Source organism: Mandrillus leucophaeus, unplaced genomic scaffold, assembly GCF_000951045.1.
Source record: "Mandrillus leucophaeus isolate KB7577 unplaced genomic scaffold, Mleu.le_1.0 Scaffold246, whole genome shotgun sequence".
NCBI lineage: Eukaryota > Metazoa > Chordata > Mammalia > Primates > Cercopithecidae > Mandrillus > Mandrillus leucophaeus.
The window spans coordinates 3,399,866-3,418,226 of record NW_012102543.1 but is presented as its reverse complement, the minus strand read 5'-3'; the positions used below and the strand labels follow the sequence as shown (position 1 = coordinate 3,418,226).

Sequence of the window (18,361 nt, the reverse complement as noted above, 5' to 3'; positions counted from 1 at the left end):
ATTTATTTAGGGATTCATGGTTACACAGTAAAACTGTGAAGACAAGTGATTACCATAAAACTGAAGATGAAGGTGATTAAGCGTTAAAATCAGGAGGGGACATAAAGGTGCTTCTGGGGTACTAGCAAAGTTCAATTTCTTAAACCACATAAGTTACATGATTACAGTGAGTTTTACTCCATTACTGACCCTGTCAGTTAAAAAGGCCTAGAAGCAATGACACCCCAGTAGCAATGAACATACCCAGCACACAGATTTTGATTTCCAAATGCGATTCTCCACTAAAAGAAACAGAAGTGCCTGGCTCCAGAGTTGAAATGAGCCTGGCGTATCTTACCATGCTAAAGAGCAAAGAAATCACTCAATGGATGAAGTCATACCAAAAGGACACAGGATCAGCTTGAAGTAGCTCCCACTGTTCCAATTTAAGACAAATTGGGCATCAATATGAATGATAGTAAGGAAATACACGCATTGAAGTAAATAAGAATCCAGGAGTCCACAATGATATTTTTAAAAAGGGGGGAGAAATGAAAGCTGTTTATAGCAGAAAGCTAACTAATAACATAGAACAATGAAATCAGAAAATCACCATTTGGCAAACATCAGAGTAATAAATGATTCAGGCAAGACTTACTGATGGAGGCTAGCCAGTGGGTAAAAGTTCGAGAAATAACAGGACACTCAGAGCCTCAAAATATTCCAGGATACCTATAACTTACAAAAGGAAAAATAACTTTACAGTGGAGTAACCTTATAGACACTACCTTAACCAAGTGATGAATGCTAACATCACCAGAAATGGAGCAAATTGACAGCATGTGCCTCCATAAACATCTTTTCTATGGCATTCCTCACAAAAATGCATGAGGTGAATTTCATCATGAGGATATATCAAACAGACCCAAATTGAGAGACATTCCACAAAATGAATGGCTTCAACTCTTCAAATATCAAGGTTATGAAAAACGAGCAAGATTAAAGAACTATTCCAGGTTACAGGAGACTGAAAAGACAGGACAACTAAATGTAGCCCACAACTCGGGATTTTCTTCTGTTGTAAATGACATTATTGGCACCACTGGTGAAACATAAATACGATCGAAAGAGAGAGGGAGAAAGAGAGAAACAGCAAGTAACAGGAGAGCAAGAGTTAGAGACAGAAGAGAGAGAGAAAGAAAATAAAGACTAAAATACAGAAAAATGGTAACAGATGGAGAACTAGGGTAAAAGGTATATATAGGAATTCTTTGTACTATTCTTACAACTTTTATTTGCCTGAAATTATGTCAAAATAAGAAGTTGAAAGACAAAAATCTCACACAATACATAAAATTAGACATTTCACAAAAGCAGAAAACAAAGATAACAAATTCTTCAACCACTTTAAATACTAAAATACCACTTTTGCTACTTAATTAACACTAAAAACATAAATGACAAAATTTAGTGGTAGCAATTCCGGAAAACCTGATACATACTTTCCAACTTTGCTGTTTGAGTGATCACTAGTCCAACCTTTTGAGGAACAACTTAGCAATACGGACTAAGAGCAATAAAAATGCAGACTCTAGTGATTCCACTTCTGGAACTCTATCCTAAGGAAATAAATAACCAAATATTGAAAAGGCATTATACAAAGATATAATCACAGCAGTGTTATTTAAAATAATGTAAATTGAGAAAAAAATCCCAAATATAACACAGAAAGAAAACTGAGATACAATCATTTACAGAAATTCAGACACTAAAACAGTCTATAAAAACTATATAAACATGGGGGAAAGCTTACAACAGATATAATAAAGTAAAATTGCATGAAAGGAATGATTAAAGTAGTTTTAAAAGCATCTACATGCAGCAAGCACACTCAGTCCCCTTGCCATGAGATACCCTGTGCTGCCTAGGGACTTTGCAGACTTCCTACCAGCAAGAAGGCCCTCACCAGATGGAGCCACTCAATGCTGGACTTCTCAGCCTCCATAACTTAAAAAAAAATAAATTCCTTTTCTTTATTTAAAAAAAAAAAGTATCTACACGTAGAATAAGATGAAAACTCACAACGTTGTTACAGTATTTATAGGGTAATGGTATTGGTGAGGTTTTTCCTTCATCTTCCAAAATGTCAGCAACTGTTTATTTTAATACTAATGATTATGTAACTTAACAAAAAAAATATGCTTAGTTACTACTTTAACATCCTTTGTGTCTTCAAAGTGCATCTGAAAAATATCAGTCATGCTGAAGAAAAAAGTCATGATGAAGCAATATATACAAACACCTTTATTTTGCTTTTAAACATATCTACCAGTAAATATGTGTGTAGGTTGCACAAGTCCAGGAGAGGAAAAGTTACAGAAGATATATAACAAATATTCACAAGAAATCATGATGGGAATAATATCTTTTCTTTTTTTTTTTGAGACGAAGTCTTGCTCTGTTGCACAGGCTAGAGGGCAACGGTGTGATCATCAGCTCAGGGCGACTTCCGCCTCCTGGGTTCAAGCAGTTCTCCTGTCTCAGCCTCCCGAGTAGCTGGGACTACAGGCGCCCGTCACCACGCCCAGCTGATTTTTTTATTTTTAGTAGAGAAAGGGTTTCACCGTATTGGTCAGGCTGGTCTCGAACTTCTGACCTCAAGTGATCCACCCGTCTCAGCCTCCCAAAGTGCTGGGATTACAGGCGTAAGCCACCACGCCCGGCCTAATATCCTTTCAAAGAATAAGTGCATCCCATACAAATAAGGTGGTTACAATAAAGTACTTCAAAGCTCAAGAGCCACAGTACTGAGGTATGATAACTAGCATGAGGAGTCTTCCAGGCTTCTCTTTTGTCCACACTCACTGAAGTCTCATCCGTTTTTCAGGGGGGCCTTTAGCACTCACTGTCTGTTGCACATTCTTTGTGGTCTCCTTCTCCTCAGATTTTACAGTTTCTGGTACAGGTTCTGCCTCTTTCTTTGTTTGATCCACTGATATCAAAAGTAGATTTTTTGGGGAGGGAGACACGGGTGGAGGGAATGAGATAAATTCAAACAATGGTTGGTATGAACGGTTCACATTTTCAAATTCATTTTTAACTGTTTATCTCAAGTTCTAGATCTAGCTGTTCCCATAGGCAGATGTATACAAGAACCCAGTTACAAAGCTAACAACCTGATAACTCAAGGAAATTAATGATACTAGACAAAACTACATAGCATTTAAGTAAGACAGTATGTAAAAACAAGATATATAATTATTCTAACCCAGTACCATGATGGTTCAACACCTGTTTTCAGTACTGTAACAGAAAACAACATTATATAAAAATAGAGATTTGAAGAAGAAACCTCGAATCACGGTGGCTTCCTCATATCTCCTCAATACCTACTTTCTCCCTCCCAATTCATCTTTTCACTACCACAATGGCACCATCTGCTGACAGTTCAGCACATCTCAAAGATTAAGAGTAAAAAACTACAATGGGAGACTCTAACCTGTGGCCCACGGGCAGCATGCGGCCCAGGATGGCTTTGAATGTGGCCCAACACAAATCTGTAAACTTTCTTAAAACATTATGAGACTTTTTTTTCTTTTTTCAGCTCATCAGCTATCATTAGTGTTATTTTATGTGTGAACCAAGACAATTCTTCTTCCAATGAGGCCCAGCCCCAGCTCTAGAAGGACAAAATGACCGTGGCTCATTTCACATGCTACAGTTATTGATTTACAAGCTGTTTGATCTTATTTCAAGCGTAATATTAGATGAACCATACCTGGAACAGGCTTTTCTCCAGGCTTTAGCTATAATTTTTTAGAAAAGAGGGAGGGGGAGGAAGAGGAAAAAGAAGAAAACAGGTCAAGTTGGCAAAGTTTCTTCTTCTTAATGTCATATTAATAAAATGAAAGCTTCATCCAAATTACATTTCAAATGACTTTGTGAAGAAAAGCTACTATTTATGTACTATAAAGTACATTTATCATTGTCTGTTTCTTATTCCCCATTCCAGAAAAGACACAAATCAAAAACTAGAACAAGATAGTCAACCAACCATAAAAATACTTGAACATTTAACAAGGACTTCCACCTTCACACCCAGGCTACAGTGCTTTATAAAAAGCAGTTCAGTAGAATCCAATGGGAAGAAATAATGAAGTCTTCCAATACTCCAGAGTCTTATTTCCTTAATGGGTATGAATTATGGGAAGGGAGAATGAAGTATGGATGAACCATGACTTTTAAAGTTGGCAGGCATGGGAAATTTGGAGGAAAAAGAGATTTCTGATAAGTCTATTATTAAAAACCAATCTATAGGAAAAAAAGATAAGGAAAAAAAGATTAGAAATAAGGTCAGGTCCTTCACTCCATAGAGCAATTCTTTCACTTGATTAAGCTCTGTCATCTCCTTTGCCCCATTCCCCAAGTTAAATGCTCTACAACACTCTTGTCTTCTTCTACCCCTCATTCTCATCCGATGACACTGTCTCCGATGTTTAAAAACAACAACAAAACCAGGATGCCAACACCACCAACTTCCTTACCATCTACCTTTAAACTTATAACTTTATATACATATACACATATATATATTTAAAATACCTTAGTACTTCCATATCATCTTAGAAGAAAAAAGCAGTCTCTTCATTTCTAATGCCTCCATCTGTTTGCTGAATCTTTCTGGATTTACATGTCCCCCAAGGCCTTCTTACATATTCCCACTCCTAACAACTACAAAATTTTCTGATATTACACGTTCCAGGTTCATGCTGACAACTGCCAACTATCCTACTCCAATTGCAAGTCCTGGGAATCTTTACACTTAACAAGACCAAAACTGAGCTTCATATTATTATCCACTGTGCAATAAAAAGGTTACCACAGAAGGCCTGAGGCTGCTATACTTAGAAAGTCCTGCTTGCAAGGTTGGCCCTTGGCTAGTGTCTAGAAACTTGGATTTCTGGAGGGTTCCCACCATTCCCTGATAATAGTGGCTCACTGTGCCTAGACTGTACAAACAATGCAGTTTAGGCTGAATATCTGCTTTCTTCAGAGGTTGTGGAATTTTGGTATGTGCTAGATAGAGGGTACCTGCATGAAGAGCTCCCCCAACTCCAAAAACACACCTTGGGTACCAGGTCTCTAATGGATCTCCCTGGGAAGAAATATCACATATTCTGCATTTTCACTGTTGAGAGAACAGTGCACTCTGTGTAACCTCTTAAGGGAAGAAGAAAATATAAGGAAGCCTGCACATAGATTCTTCCAGACTCTGCTGTGTCCTTTTCCCTTATGATCTGGCTATACATCCTTACTGTATTATAGCAATGAATCTTAGCTGAGTACAACTACATGCTGAGTCCTTTGAATCCTGCTAGCAATCTCCAGTTACAGGAGTTGTCATAAGAACCCCCAACAAAGCCATATATCACATTATCTTGTGAAAATATCAATACTTAAACATGTCTAAAGTAATTCTGAGGGAACAAATTGTTTTTCCTTAAAATAGGAGAGGAAACATAGGGAGGAACATTGAGGAAAGTAAAAAATTTGAAAGGGGGGATTTTTCTACTGTCAGCACTGAACCATTTAAACTATATTGGACACTGAACTATATTTGGACACTGGAATAATGTTGTTATTTACCCAACATAATACACTGTCTAATCTTTTCCAGTAAATCCTGCCAGACTAGTAGAACATGGTTTGAGATGGGGATATATAACAAGGGTGCTTCTTGGAGCAAATTTAATCAGGTGGCTTTGGTTTAGATAATCCTAGGTGAAGTAAATATCCTTCTAGCAGCTTCTAAAAACAGCAATAAAAAGACAGTCCTCATAAAAGGCTCCAAAGACCGAAACTCTCATCACATCAGTATTAGTGCAACTTCCAGCAGTAATGATATTAAAATATGAAAAAAAGAGCTTCAAAGAAGCAGAGAGGACTTCTCCAATATTCTCTTGAGCATCCCTTATAGAAGCAACATTCTTGGGTACCACAAGCCCAACTGCTCGATAAAATTGGTAAGTAGGAATAGCTGCTGTATCCTTATCTGGACTACAGTTATGGAGGACCCAATGGGTAAAGAGGAGTTAATATGAGCTAAAAGAAGTTCTGGGAGACTTGAAGTAGATTATTTTCTTCTCTAGATCTGAGGCTGGAAAAATTTTTGGTAGGAAAAGCAAAAAGATTATTAATAGTTCTAGAGAAAGCCATCTTTCTCCTAGTTATGTTATACACAGCTGGATATACTCTATCTTTGGGAGTTGGTTTTTGGCTCTTGGATGGTAAAAGAAATGTGGGGTCCAGGGATGTGATAATATAAGTATGAATGTGGCTAAACCTTTAAAAGAAAAAGGTAAAACACTCACTGAAATGATAAGAAATCTGCAGTCTGCTTAAAAATAATTGGGAGGAAGTAAGGAGAAAAGAGATAAAATAAGTTTGGCCATTTTGATAACTGCTGAGGCAGACTAAAGGGTATAGGGGGGTTTTATTTTTAATTACTCTCTCTGCTTTCATGTTTTTAAGATTACCATACTTTTCTATAAAGTAAAGAGTTTTTATTTTAAGAATCAAGAGAGTCTTTGAGCTTTCTACAATGTCTAGCCCAGCGCACCAGGACAGGACAGCAAACAAGAATCAAGACAGCACCCCTAGCCAGGGGGGAAAAAAAAAAAAAAGTTGTCTTTCACTGAGTACCCCAGGACTCAAATACAATAGCAACCTACTGAATGTTCTGTAGGTCAGTTAATGAAAACCAAACCCCTAACAACTGTACTTCAACCAAAATCTGTTTTTTTCCCTGTATTCTGAATTTTAGCTGACAATACCTAGCCTAATTCTAGGCCTGAAACCCCAGAATCACCCTTTGTCCAATCTCTCCAAATCCAACCACCAAATTAAAGCAATCCTAACTCTGTAAATACCTCCTGAATCTGTATCCTCTCTATCCTATGGCCACAGAATTAATTCAAGCTTTCCACAATTTAAGTGCCCTGACTCCAAACTTCACATGTGATTTCCTAAGCATCCCCTACCCTCCTGTTATTAGTTACATTCCTAAAACACAAAACTGACTATATTACTCCCTTGCAACTACTTTTAAATATCCAATGGGTCCTTACTACCATCAGCAATCATTCTCAGCTAGTCACTTGAAGATGAGGTAGAGGAGATTTCAGTGAGAATATACTCCTAGAGAGTATATACTTGAAAAAGACTGTACAAAATTTCCCCTGGTTTGGTCTGTCTTTGGTTATGATAGCTATTGTTTTAAAACTTAAAATAATTTTGAATGCATCTGGAGGCCTGTTATGTTTATGGGAGTGGTAATGAGTAATAAGTTTAAAATAGAGAAGAAACATAGGACTCCAGGATTAAATCCCAGCTTCTTTGCATTGCATATAAAATCCTTCTCAACTGACCTTAATCTATTTTTAAAGTCTCATCTTCCATTACTCTTCCCCTCCACAAACACAGAGTAAGCCCTCAGAGGATTTTTCTGGTTTCTGAACATATGTTCACTAACTCATGTTTCCAGTTTTGCATGTTCTATTATCATTTTCTAGATGAGGACTGTTCAAAAGAAATGTGAGCCACAAATGCAAGATACACATGTAATTTTAAATTTTCTTGTCACATTTTTAAAAAGAAACATGTATTTTATTTAACCAAATATACCCAAAATATTATTTCAACACATAATCAATATTTTTAAACTACTGAGATATTTTACATGCATTCTTTTTCATACAAGTCTGAAATCCAGTATGTATATTGCACTTACATCACAACTCAATCTGGACTAGCTGTGTTTCAAATGCTCATAGTCACACATGCCTCGTGGCTACCGTACTGGACAGCACATGTCTAGATGTCTTCCCCTGCCTACCTAGCATGCACTATGTACTCACCAAATAAATGGTCAACTACACCTAACTTTTTACATTCTGTAGAGGTCATTCATCACCCTATGCACAGCTATAATTCATTTATTTATTTATTCATTCAACAGACAATGTTCCATCTTCAAGTGCAGTTGATGAGATTCCTCTAAACTGGCTTTCCTGTCCTGAGTTCCATCTTGCGTCTTCTGCTCTCTTCACCACATCACAATTCCAATAGCCCCTATCTCTCACTACAGCACAGTCAGGGAAGAGGGAAGGGGAGGCCTGTTCTAAATTCATCTCATGTAAAAAATTTCATTTAGTTTAAAATTTCCCTTGAAAATCCCTTAAGGAGCTCCTAACAAAAAAGAGGTATATGATCTTGTATGTACACTGCAAAGGTTCAGAAGAATTGAGACCAGCACATTCATCGATTCCATTCCATATCTACTTCACTCCAAAAGCTCATTTACTAGAATGGCAGGTGGATTTGCTATTGCTGTTAGAAATCTCCCTGCCCCTCCAAATCACACAGTGGATTCATATAACTTAAAACCCCAATATAGTGTATCTCTATTAATTACTCCTGTCTCCTCTGTTTATTATGCCAAACACTCTACCTCAGATGTTCTGTTCTTTTTGTTACACAAGTGTTAATCATTCTATCATTTAGATTGTTCAGACATCTACTACATCAGGCTGGAAGGTGGCATGTAGAGTAAAAAAAGCATGAGTTTCATATTCTAGTTTTGTTACCACGTGTGACACTTTCAGCAACCTTTTGAATGAGAATATGATCTATATGCAGTCCTCACAGTTTGTGAAGATTCAGTAAGAAACACAAACAGTGTTAATTCCATTCCATTTACCTATTTCTTCCATTAAGTCTTTAGAAACCTTTCCTTTGAAACAGAGATCATTTTTTAACTAATGAGGAAAATCGTAATTTTAGGTCAAATCTGAAACGGTTCTCAATGAAAAATAAATATATATGCCATAAAGAAGTGTCAAATCAAGATTAACCACACATATTCTCATTACCTGCACAAATTTGGGTGGAAATTTTTGTCTGAGGTCTAAAAGTAAAGCATCCACACGTTGTCTCTGAAAAATAGAGCTTGGTTCTTCTTTCCTTTTGGCTTTAGGTCTGACTTTATCTATTAAATACAAAGTCCAAATCAAAACATTGCCTACTTAGTTTGGTGTCCCATATTTTACAAATCTTTATCCACTATGAATATACCCAAACTTCATTATTTTTAATAGCTGCTAGACCAAAGATAATTCCCAAAATAAGGTAAACACAGCATATATACAGAAGTGCTGTTAACTCTCCCTCTTAACTGAAGTCAAATTCTAACATTTAAGCTGATACATATGTCTTTTAAAGATACTTCAGTTTTGGTATATAAGCATGCACAACCATAAGAGTTTTAAAGCTAAAGTTTTTCAAAATCACCTAAATCAAAATCCAAATTATTTGGTTTGAAATTACCTTTGTGTATTTTAAGTGTATTAAATGGTATTTTCCCACAAAACCTACTAGGAACAAATGGAAATGCAGGTTTCACAAACTCAATCTACCATATTCAATTATTAAGACTGTAATTCACTGAAAAAAAAAATAACAAAACAGAAAATCATGAAGACAAAAAAGAACAGAACCTGAAAGAGAAATTCTGAAGTTAATCACATATGGGATTTGCCATTGGGAGGGAGGTGTATTGGGAAACTGTATCCAAGCGAAGGGTTCCAGGTAAGTGTTACTCCGAACACTTGGTTATGGTAGGGGAAAAGAGCCATTGGGCCAATTTTAGTCAACAAAGGCAAACTTTCCTTCATCAAATGCTCCTGCTTATACCTACTATTAAGAAGATACAGGTCTGAATTCTATACAAACACTATGTTTCCCTCAACAATTTATTCTGAGTTGCTATTTCTCAGACAAGGAAATGGAGAATACAAGTATGCTGTTACAGGCACATTTCTGGAGGTAGTCGAACAGTAAAACATGATGAAGACAGTAGCAGATCAGATGGAAACTTAGAGAACCTGGAGCCACAAGAGGTGGAGAGATGGAAAGATCAGAAAACAGACTGGCCATCTAGGGATAGGGCTCTAAAAAGCAATCTCTCTCATCTCCTCTGCTTTGAAGACTGGAGGAATAAAGAGTTCCAGATTCCAAGATAACTCAGCAGTCAGGTAAGTAAGGAATATCATCTCTGCTCATTCCACGTCACTGCCTCTCCTATGTTCCTTTTTTTTTTTTTCTTTTTTTTTCTTTTTGTAGAGACCAGGTTTCACCATGTTGCCCAGGTTGATCTTGAACTCCTGGGCTCAGGTGATCTACCTGCCTTGGCATTCCAAAGTGCTGGGATTACAGGAGTAAGCCACCGCACCTGGTCCCAAATATTTTCAAACCTTCAATCACCTCGACTAAGACTACCAGTTACCTAACAAAGTGAACATGCATCTGTTCCTATGTGAAAGCTATTATTATACATCTAGTTACATGAATCTCAGCTGCAACAAAGCCAGCATCCCATGAAAAAAGTGAAACACACTTAGAAAAGATCAACAGCCACTTTCCTAAAGAAAACAGCTTCATTCTCAGAGGATCAAAAAGTGTGTTAGGAGGGTCTGGATGTTCTACTTACCTTGCTCTTCGTGATCTTTGAAGTGCCACCAATAACCTTTGGAAGGATGATATCGACAGTATGACATAGCTTCATCAAAAGCTGACTGAATACCATGCACTGCAGTAAGCTTGAAAAAGGAAAATAAATTCTAAATTTCTCATTAGGTCAAAAAAAATTTCCAAAGTAAATACTCACAAAATATTACATATGCAAAGACAGAACCCATTTTTCAGAACCTAAATTACTACATAATTGAGACTATGAAATATACTTTGACCACTGACTTGGCTCATAGTAACCAAAGTTCAAGACATTCTAATAGTCAATACTTTATAGCAACTTACACAAGGCAGAGGAGCTCCAGTTGGATTACTGGAAGCAAGGTAGCTAATTAAAAGTTTTCTTTAGTGCTTAAAGAATGTGAAGACACTTACCACTCTAGAGTTTATAACTGATCCCAAGTCTGGTGCCTGATAGATCACTCCAGCAATGATATAGTAATCAGCTAGTGGGATAACTAAAACAGTGGGAAAAAAGGTTTACAAATACAGCTATGGACACAAACTGCTAAACAGATTCTCATAAAAAGAACTAAAATCTGACATTTTCCCATAAGGCAGGGTTTAACAATTACTGTTTTGGTAAAGCTGTACCAGAAAACAGCCACATCCAATCATTTACATATTATCTATGGCTGCTATGGCAATAATTGAGCGCTGTCACAGAGACTAGGAGGCCCACAAACCCCAAGTATTTAGTCATTGGCCCTTTTCAGAAAAAGTATGCCCACTGTTGCCCTCCAGCAGTGCTTCTCAAACTTTAATGTGCATCTGAATTACCTGGGGACCTTGTTAAAATTAGATTCTTATTCAGTAGGGATAGTGCATTTCTAACAAGTTCCCAAAAGATGCCAAGACTGTTGTCAGTCAACCTTACTTAAGGTAGTAAGACCTTGGAGCAAGACAGACTGGGGGTCCAGTGTAAAGATATCAAATGCAATGAGCTTGCTTTTGTGCCCCAGTGCTGGGTCCTAAGGAATAAGATAACTGCCAGTGAGGATACTGCCGTCTTGTATAATTTCTATACCTTGAATCCTCTCACCATGGAAATCTTATCTTGTCGCTGGTCTGCCTTGATTCTAAGGTTCTCTTTTACTCTGGGCAGGGACTCTAGATCTTTGGTTTTGAAACTAAATTTGGATTCTAGAATCATAACTGCTTTATCAAGTCATTCTCTGAAAACAATGCCAAGTTAAAGGTTGTCCGTAAATGTCTTAATGAGGGTATCCAATTGAGAGATGTAGCTAGAATAACACCCATCTGGCTTCCCCACCTTGAATCTTCTCTTCAGTATGACTTTATCCATGGTCTTGGCTTGATTCTAATGTCTTCAGTTTCTGGTCATCGCTGGAAAAGGTGTCTAGCTCTTTGATTCAAAACCAAATCTGGACTCTACACTCTTCAGTGTTGTTTCTAAACCAAGTTTTCAGTAGGTAGTATAACCCAGGCAAGGCTTTTAGTTCAATGCATCACTGAGGATTTTCAATTGATCCTCTATTAGTTTGACACGACCGTATCTACCATGCATTTTTTAAAAGAATTAACTCAGTGGACTGAGATGAAAAGAAAAGTTAATTGTGATCATCAGCAAAGCCTGAGTCCTGTCCTCTCGCTCTCCTCCCCAGAGAGCATGAGCTTCACCACTCGCTCCACCTTCTCCACCAACTACTGGTCCCTGGGCTCCATCCAGGCGCCCAGCTAGGGCACCCAGCCGGTTAGCAGCGCAGCCAGCGTCTATGCAGGCACCGGAGGCTCTGGTTCCCGGATCTCCGTGTCCCGCTCCACCAGCTTCCAGGGCAGCTTGGGGTACGGGGCCCTGGCCACGGGATGGCCAGGGTTCTGACAGGAATGGGAGGCATCCAGAACGAGGAGGAGACCATGCAAAGCCTGAACCTACCTGGTTCAAAGCCTGGCCTCCCACCTGGACAGAGTGAGGAGTCTGGAGACCGAGAACCGGAGGCTAGAGAGCAAAACCCAGGAGCGCCTGGAGAAAAAGGGACCCCAGGTCAGAGACTGGGTCCGTTACTTCAAGACTATCAAGGACCTGGAGGCTCAGATCTTCTCAAATACTGTGGACAATGCCTGCATTGTTCTGCAGATTGACAATGCCCATCTTGCTGCTGATAGAGTCAAGTATGAGACAGAGCTGGCCATGCCTCGGTCTGTGGAGAGCAACATCCATGGGCTCTGGAAGGCCAATGATGACACCAATGTCACTCTGCTTCAGCTAGAGACAGAGATTGAGGCTCTCAAGGAGGAGCTACTCTTCATGAAGAACCATGAACAGGAAGTAAAAGGCCCACAAGCCCAGACTGCCAGCTCTGGGTTGACGATGAAGGTACATGCCCCCAAATCTCAGGACTTCGCCAAGATCATAGCAGACATCTGGGCCTAATACGAAGAGCTGGCTCAGAAGAACCGAGAGGAGTCAGAAAAGCACTGGTCTCAGCAGATTGAGGACAGCACCACAGTGGTCACTATGCAGTCTGCCAAGGTTGGAGCGGCTGAGGTGACGCTCACGAAGCTGAGAGGTACGGTCCAGTCCTTGGAGACTGACCTGGACTTGATGAGAAATCTAAAGGCCAGCTTGAAGAACAGCCTGAGGGAGGTGGAGGCCTGCTACACCCTGCAGATGGAGCAGCTCAACAGGATCCTGCTATACCTGAAGTCGGAGCTGGCACAGGCTGGGGCAGAGAGGCAGCACCAGGCCCAGGAGTATGAGGCCCTGTTGAATATCAAGGTCAAGCTGGAGGCTGAGATTGCCACCTACCGCCGCCTGCTGGAAGACAGCCAGGACTTCAATCTTAGTGATGCCCTGGACAGCAGCAACTCCATGCAAATCATCCAAAAGACCCCACCTGCCAGGTAGTGGATGGCAGAGTGGTGTGAGAGACCAACAACATCAAAGTTCTGAGACATTAAGCCAGCAGAAGCAGGGTACCCTTTGAGGAGCAGGAGGCCAATAAAAAGTTCAGAGGTCAAAAAACAAAAAAAAGTTACTTAGGATGCTTGACATTCAGTTGGTATACCAACTGTGCTCACAGAAAGAGGGAGCTTTGATGCAGTGAGTTGCTCTGTTAGTGCTTGAAGAGTTGTCCTTGGGCATGCTGGAAGAGTCCTGGTATCCAAGTATACAACTAGTGGAACTTGGCTTTTGAAACTTTTCCTACATGAGAGTTATGCTGGTTGTACCAGCCTCTGCAGACAATTTGTACAAACAATGTGACTATAGTAGACACCAGATTTCTTTTGGAAAATCTAAAAATTTGGTGGGCAGAGGATGTCCAAACAACCAGCCCTCAATAAAAATCCCTGGCTCAGAACCTCAAATGGACTTCCTTGAGCAGACATATTGAATGCAGCTGCATTTCACTGCTGGATGGAGGGCACACTCTGTGGCCCTTCACAAGCAAGAGGGAAAGCATAGGAAACCTGCACATGGATTCCTACAGACCTCACCTGACATGTCTTTTTCCAGTACTAATCTGGCTGCGTACCCTTACTGTGTTGTCATAACAAATCTCAGCTGTAAGTACAACCATATGCTAAGTCTGGTGAGTCCTCCAGCATAGTACTGAACATGTATGTGGTCTCGGGGACCCCCCAAACAGAAACCAATCAAAAAAACCAAGTTAGGTCAGGAAGTAAATAAATCATGGTATTTTAAGAAGACAACAATGCCTAAAGTTTACACATTTTACCTTGGGCAGGGGACTGCCGTTGTTGCTTCCGAATGATGAAAAGAATGGGCTCTTGAGCATGCAAAAGGATGTATTCGATTCCAACCATCTGACTGAAAACAGAACACAGACATCCAAATATCTATAAATGCCCTACAGATAATTTTATAAGACAAATTATATAAAAATGCGGCAACACTTTAATAGGATTAAAACTGCCTATGTTTGGTGTTATAACCTGACTGTCGAGTAAAACTAGTTTGTTTTTAAACAACAAAATTTCTCTACAAAAATGTATTATAAATTTAAATCTGAGTGTTTTCAGTTAGGAAAGGACACCGAAGAGTGTCTGCTTCAAAAAGGCAATCAAAATGTCATGATGCTTCCTGACCAAATCTACGAATACTTATAAAATATAAAAATAAACATGAAGACACAACTTCATATACTACCAAAATAGAAAACATCAAAAACTTTATCCTCACCCCAACAAATTTTTTTACCTGATAGATTATGTTTAAAAACAACAATAAGTTGTCTCAATAGCTGTATTTGCCCCATAACAAAAGCCATTTAAAATATGACAGATATTTAATTTTATATTCTCCTCCTCAATATTTAGCTGACAATAGGAAAATTATATCAACAGTTGTTTCAAATACTTTTGTAATATAAACTAGATATAAAAGGGACAATAATTATAGTTGCCTAGTTGAGAATAGCAGTAGCATTGCCAAAGTCACTCATCAGATCGAAATCTAAACCTGTTATATTTAATTAAACATTATGAAGTTATACAGAAAAGACCTCTGTTAAAAGTGAATACTAATAATTATCTTGAATGTCAAATTTGTATAAACCCAAACAAAACTCCAGTTTTTCCTCTAAAATTCTACTTTGCACTTCATGATCCACAGCTTTAAAGAACTGTTCATTGTAAAACCTGTATTTGGTAAAAATGCTACCTTCTTAAAATAACTTACTTCAAGTGTTCTAATGTTAGCCTCTGCATTTTGACCACTTCATTATTACATGTTCTGTCATAAAAAGGATTACTTCTTTCTGAAAAGTAATCCAGGACACTACCACTGTTCAAAATAGGGATCCAAGAGCTGTCAACCCAAGAAATTCCCAGCAGATTGTCTATGGGAAAGAAAACAAAATGATAAAGAATTAGAAAAAAAAGAAGGAATCCAATCCAACAAACATTTATTATACATCTAATGTAGTAGGCACTATGAATATAAGGATGACATAGATCCTAACCAACATACTTTCATGATGTAACAGAAGAGATTATGCAAGAAAGCAATAACATGATGTAAGTGTTATGATAAAGACATGGTGAAACTCTGTCTCTACTAAAAATACAAAAAAATCCGGCCGGGCGCGGTGGCTCACGCCTGTAACACTAGTACTTTAGGGATCTGAGGCAGGTGGACCACCTGAGGTTGGGAGTTTGAGACCAGCCTGACCAACATGCAGAAACCCCGCCTCTACTAAAAATACAAAAATTGCCTGGCGTGGTTGTGCATGCCCATAATCCCAGCTACTTGGGAGACTGAGGCAGGAGAATCGATGCACCCAGAAGGTGGAGGTTGCGGTGAGACGAGATCGTGCCACTGCACTCCAACCTGAGCAACAAGAGTGAAACTCCATCTCAAAAAAAGAAAATAACAAACAAAAAATTAGCCAGGCGTGGTGGTGAACACCTGTAATCCCAGCTACTTGGGAGGCTGTGGCAGGAGAATCGCTTGGACCCAGGAGGCGGAGGTTGCAGTGAGCTGAGATTGCGCTACTGCACTCCAGCCTGGGCAACAGAGCGAGACTCCGTCTCAAAAATAAAGATATGAAGAAATGTGTTACAAGACTACAGAGGACCTGGGGGAACGAAAATCATTTTTCATGGGGTGAGAAGATGGGTTTTAGCATGATTTGTTAAAGAATAGATAGAAACTTACACAGAGAAAAGGGCAAAGTAACTCCAAGCAGAGAGAATGTATATAAAGAGGTATAAAAATACAAAGTATATTATATCTTCAGAGGATAATTTCATTAGGTGAAGAAGTGATATGATCTAAAATTTAGAAAGGACTTTTTTTTTTTAATTGGAAATCCTTAATGCTGGCAAAGAATTCAAAATTTTCAAACAACATGTATGCCCAGGAGAACACATCCATAGCTACCAGTTTGTGATCTCTCAATTAGGGATAGAGAAGTTAGGAAGCTATTATTGTAGATGAGATGATAATGATGTAAAAGCTAAGGGATAAACAGGAAGTAGAATTACCTTAACTATAGCCACACAGTTTCATATTTAGAGTAGAATTAAATCATGGCTTTTAAAAAGACATGATAGAGCTAGATACTTTTAATAAATGAGCTTGTATTGGCCATTGGCTTTGATGATGCTTCATACCACTGACTGTACTGAACACCACTAGGTGTAAATCATGAACATCAAAATGCCTATACAATACTGGTTGAAAAACTTCAATCTCTCTTATACTGTCATTACCTCAGGCATCTTCAAAGAAGTCAGACCTAATTCAAGGTGACAGGCAGTTTTGAGCCAAGTGACTCAACTGAGAAAAATTATATAAAGGTAAAATGTACTTTGTGTGCTATAAAATAAAGGAGGAGACAAAGTATGTTAATAACCAAATAATTAGTACAGACCATTTAGATAGTTCATCATAACTGGATCATGCAATAACCAAATACACAATAGGCCAGGAAATAACATTTTCAGGCCTCCTAACTGGTTTTTCTAATTCTACCCTTGTCCTCCTACACTGTTCCCAGCAGCCAACGTAGTCCTTTAAAAAAAAAATCAGATCACATCATTCCTATGATGGAAATCCCTCCAATGGCTCTCCGTTTTACTCAGAGGAAAAGCCAAAGACCTTATCATGGCTTTCAACACCTTTCTGACCTCATCTCCTTACCACATCCTCTCTCATTTCCCTCCAGCCACACTGGCCTCTTTGCTGTTCCTTTAACATACCAAACACACTCTTAGAGTCTTTGCCATGATCCTAACAAATCCGAATTATAAGTAAAACATTTTACAAACTAAATATTTGAAAACAGTCTGATAGACTAAATGTTTCTCTTTTTTATTCTGTAGCAAGGCAACATGTTGACATAGTCCAAGCATTCTAACAATCAGCAAGTGATGAAACTAGGCACTTGAAACGCCCACTTATAATGAAAGACATGTATGTAAAATCATGATCCAGAAGTGCTGAAGATCACCGGATAGCTACAAATGAAAATATTTGTAATAAATGTGTTAGACCCCAATCCAGTTAATATATTAAAAAAGGCATCTCAAACACTTCCCTTTAAAAATCAAGTACTGTATATACAAACAAAAACAACTCTACGTGCTCCCCAAGATCAAGCAGCAATTAAGCGGGGGCATCTCCATACATTTATTCACTGACTGATTCAGTATGTGAGTACCTCTACAGTTCAGCTGTGAAAAAAATACGACTCCTGGCCATAATAATTGCTGCATGTTCGATGTAAAGTATTATCGACTCAAAAAAAAAACAAAAAAAAAAAACCTTACAATAGAAAATATTTGGGATTCATGCTCAGGGACCCGCGGCGCGCGATCTAAAGAATCTGGCAGCCACCATGCCAAGTCCCAGGAGATGAATCAAATCAAGTTGGCTCATTACCCCACTCCCTCCTCTGCCTAAAGGCCATTCCTTCACTCCAATAGAATAGCCCTAATGTTGTCGCAGAGGTACGTGTGAAGAACAATACTCCAGCTCTGAAGGCTCAAGGCCCAGAGCTTCTTCCAACCCCTTCTCTCCGACGCTTCCAAGAGACGTTTCAAGAACTTAAAAAAAAACTCGTCAACGTTTCGCTAGATCACAGCCTTGCGTTGTCCACAAAAACCACTCAAAAAAGCTTGAGACCTCACACAAAGGAACCTAAACCTTGAAAGTGCGAGCTATAACATCCCAAACTAGTCCATAGACAATCAAGAGACAAAACATAGCAATAGACTATACCTCGGATATCCACCCCCGCCATAATTCCGAAAGCGTTCAGAGGTTCTCTTTCCGGCGCAAAGTAAACGTAAGCCTAGGCCGCCGGAA

General features: G+C 38.8%; 1 protein-coding gene and 1 pseudogene across 4 annotated transcripts; one reads left to right on the top strand and one right to left on the bottom strand.

The window, feature by feature from the left end:
- Positions 1–859: 859 nt before the first annotated feature.
- On the bottom strand, positions 860–18,343 carry MED6 (mediator complex subunit 6). 4 transcript variants are annotated; one of them, XM_011983141.1, is made up of 9 exons: positions 18,275–18,343; positions 15,230–15,389; positions 14,268–14,359; positions 10,942–11,024; positions 10,526–10,634; positions 8,910–9,025; positions 3,758–3,785; positions 2,845–2,971; positions 860–2,162 (listed from the first exon to the last, which is right to left on the bottom strand). In XM_011983141.1, the coding sequence occupies exons 1-9, from the start codon at positions 18,294–18,296 to the stop codon at positions 2,126–2,128; spliced, it is 774 nt and encodes a 257-aa protein (XP_011838531.1). In that variant the 5' UTR covers positions 18,297–18,343; the 3' UTR covers positions 860–2,125. The 4 variants fall into 4 exon arrangements, with proteins under 4 accessions (XP_011838531.1, XP_011838532.1, XP_011838533.1 ...); XM_011983142.1 differs by having other exon boundaries at positions 1,629–2,971; positions 10,526–10,655; XM_011983143.1 differs by having other exon boundaries at positions 1,629–2,971.
- LOC105541873 lies at positions 12,197–13,488 on the top strand (annotated as a pseudogene).
- Positions 18,344–18,361: the final 18 nt, after the last annotated feature.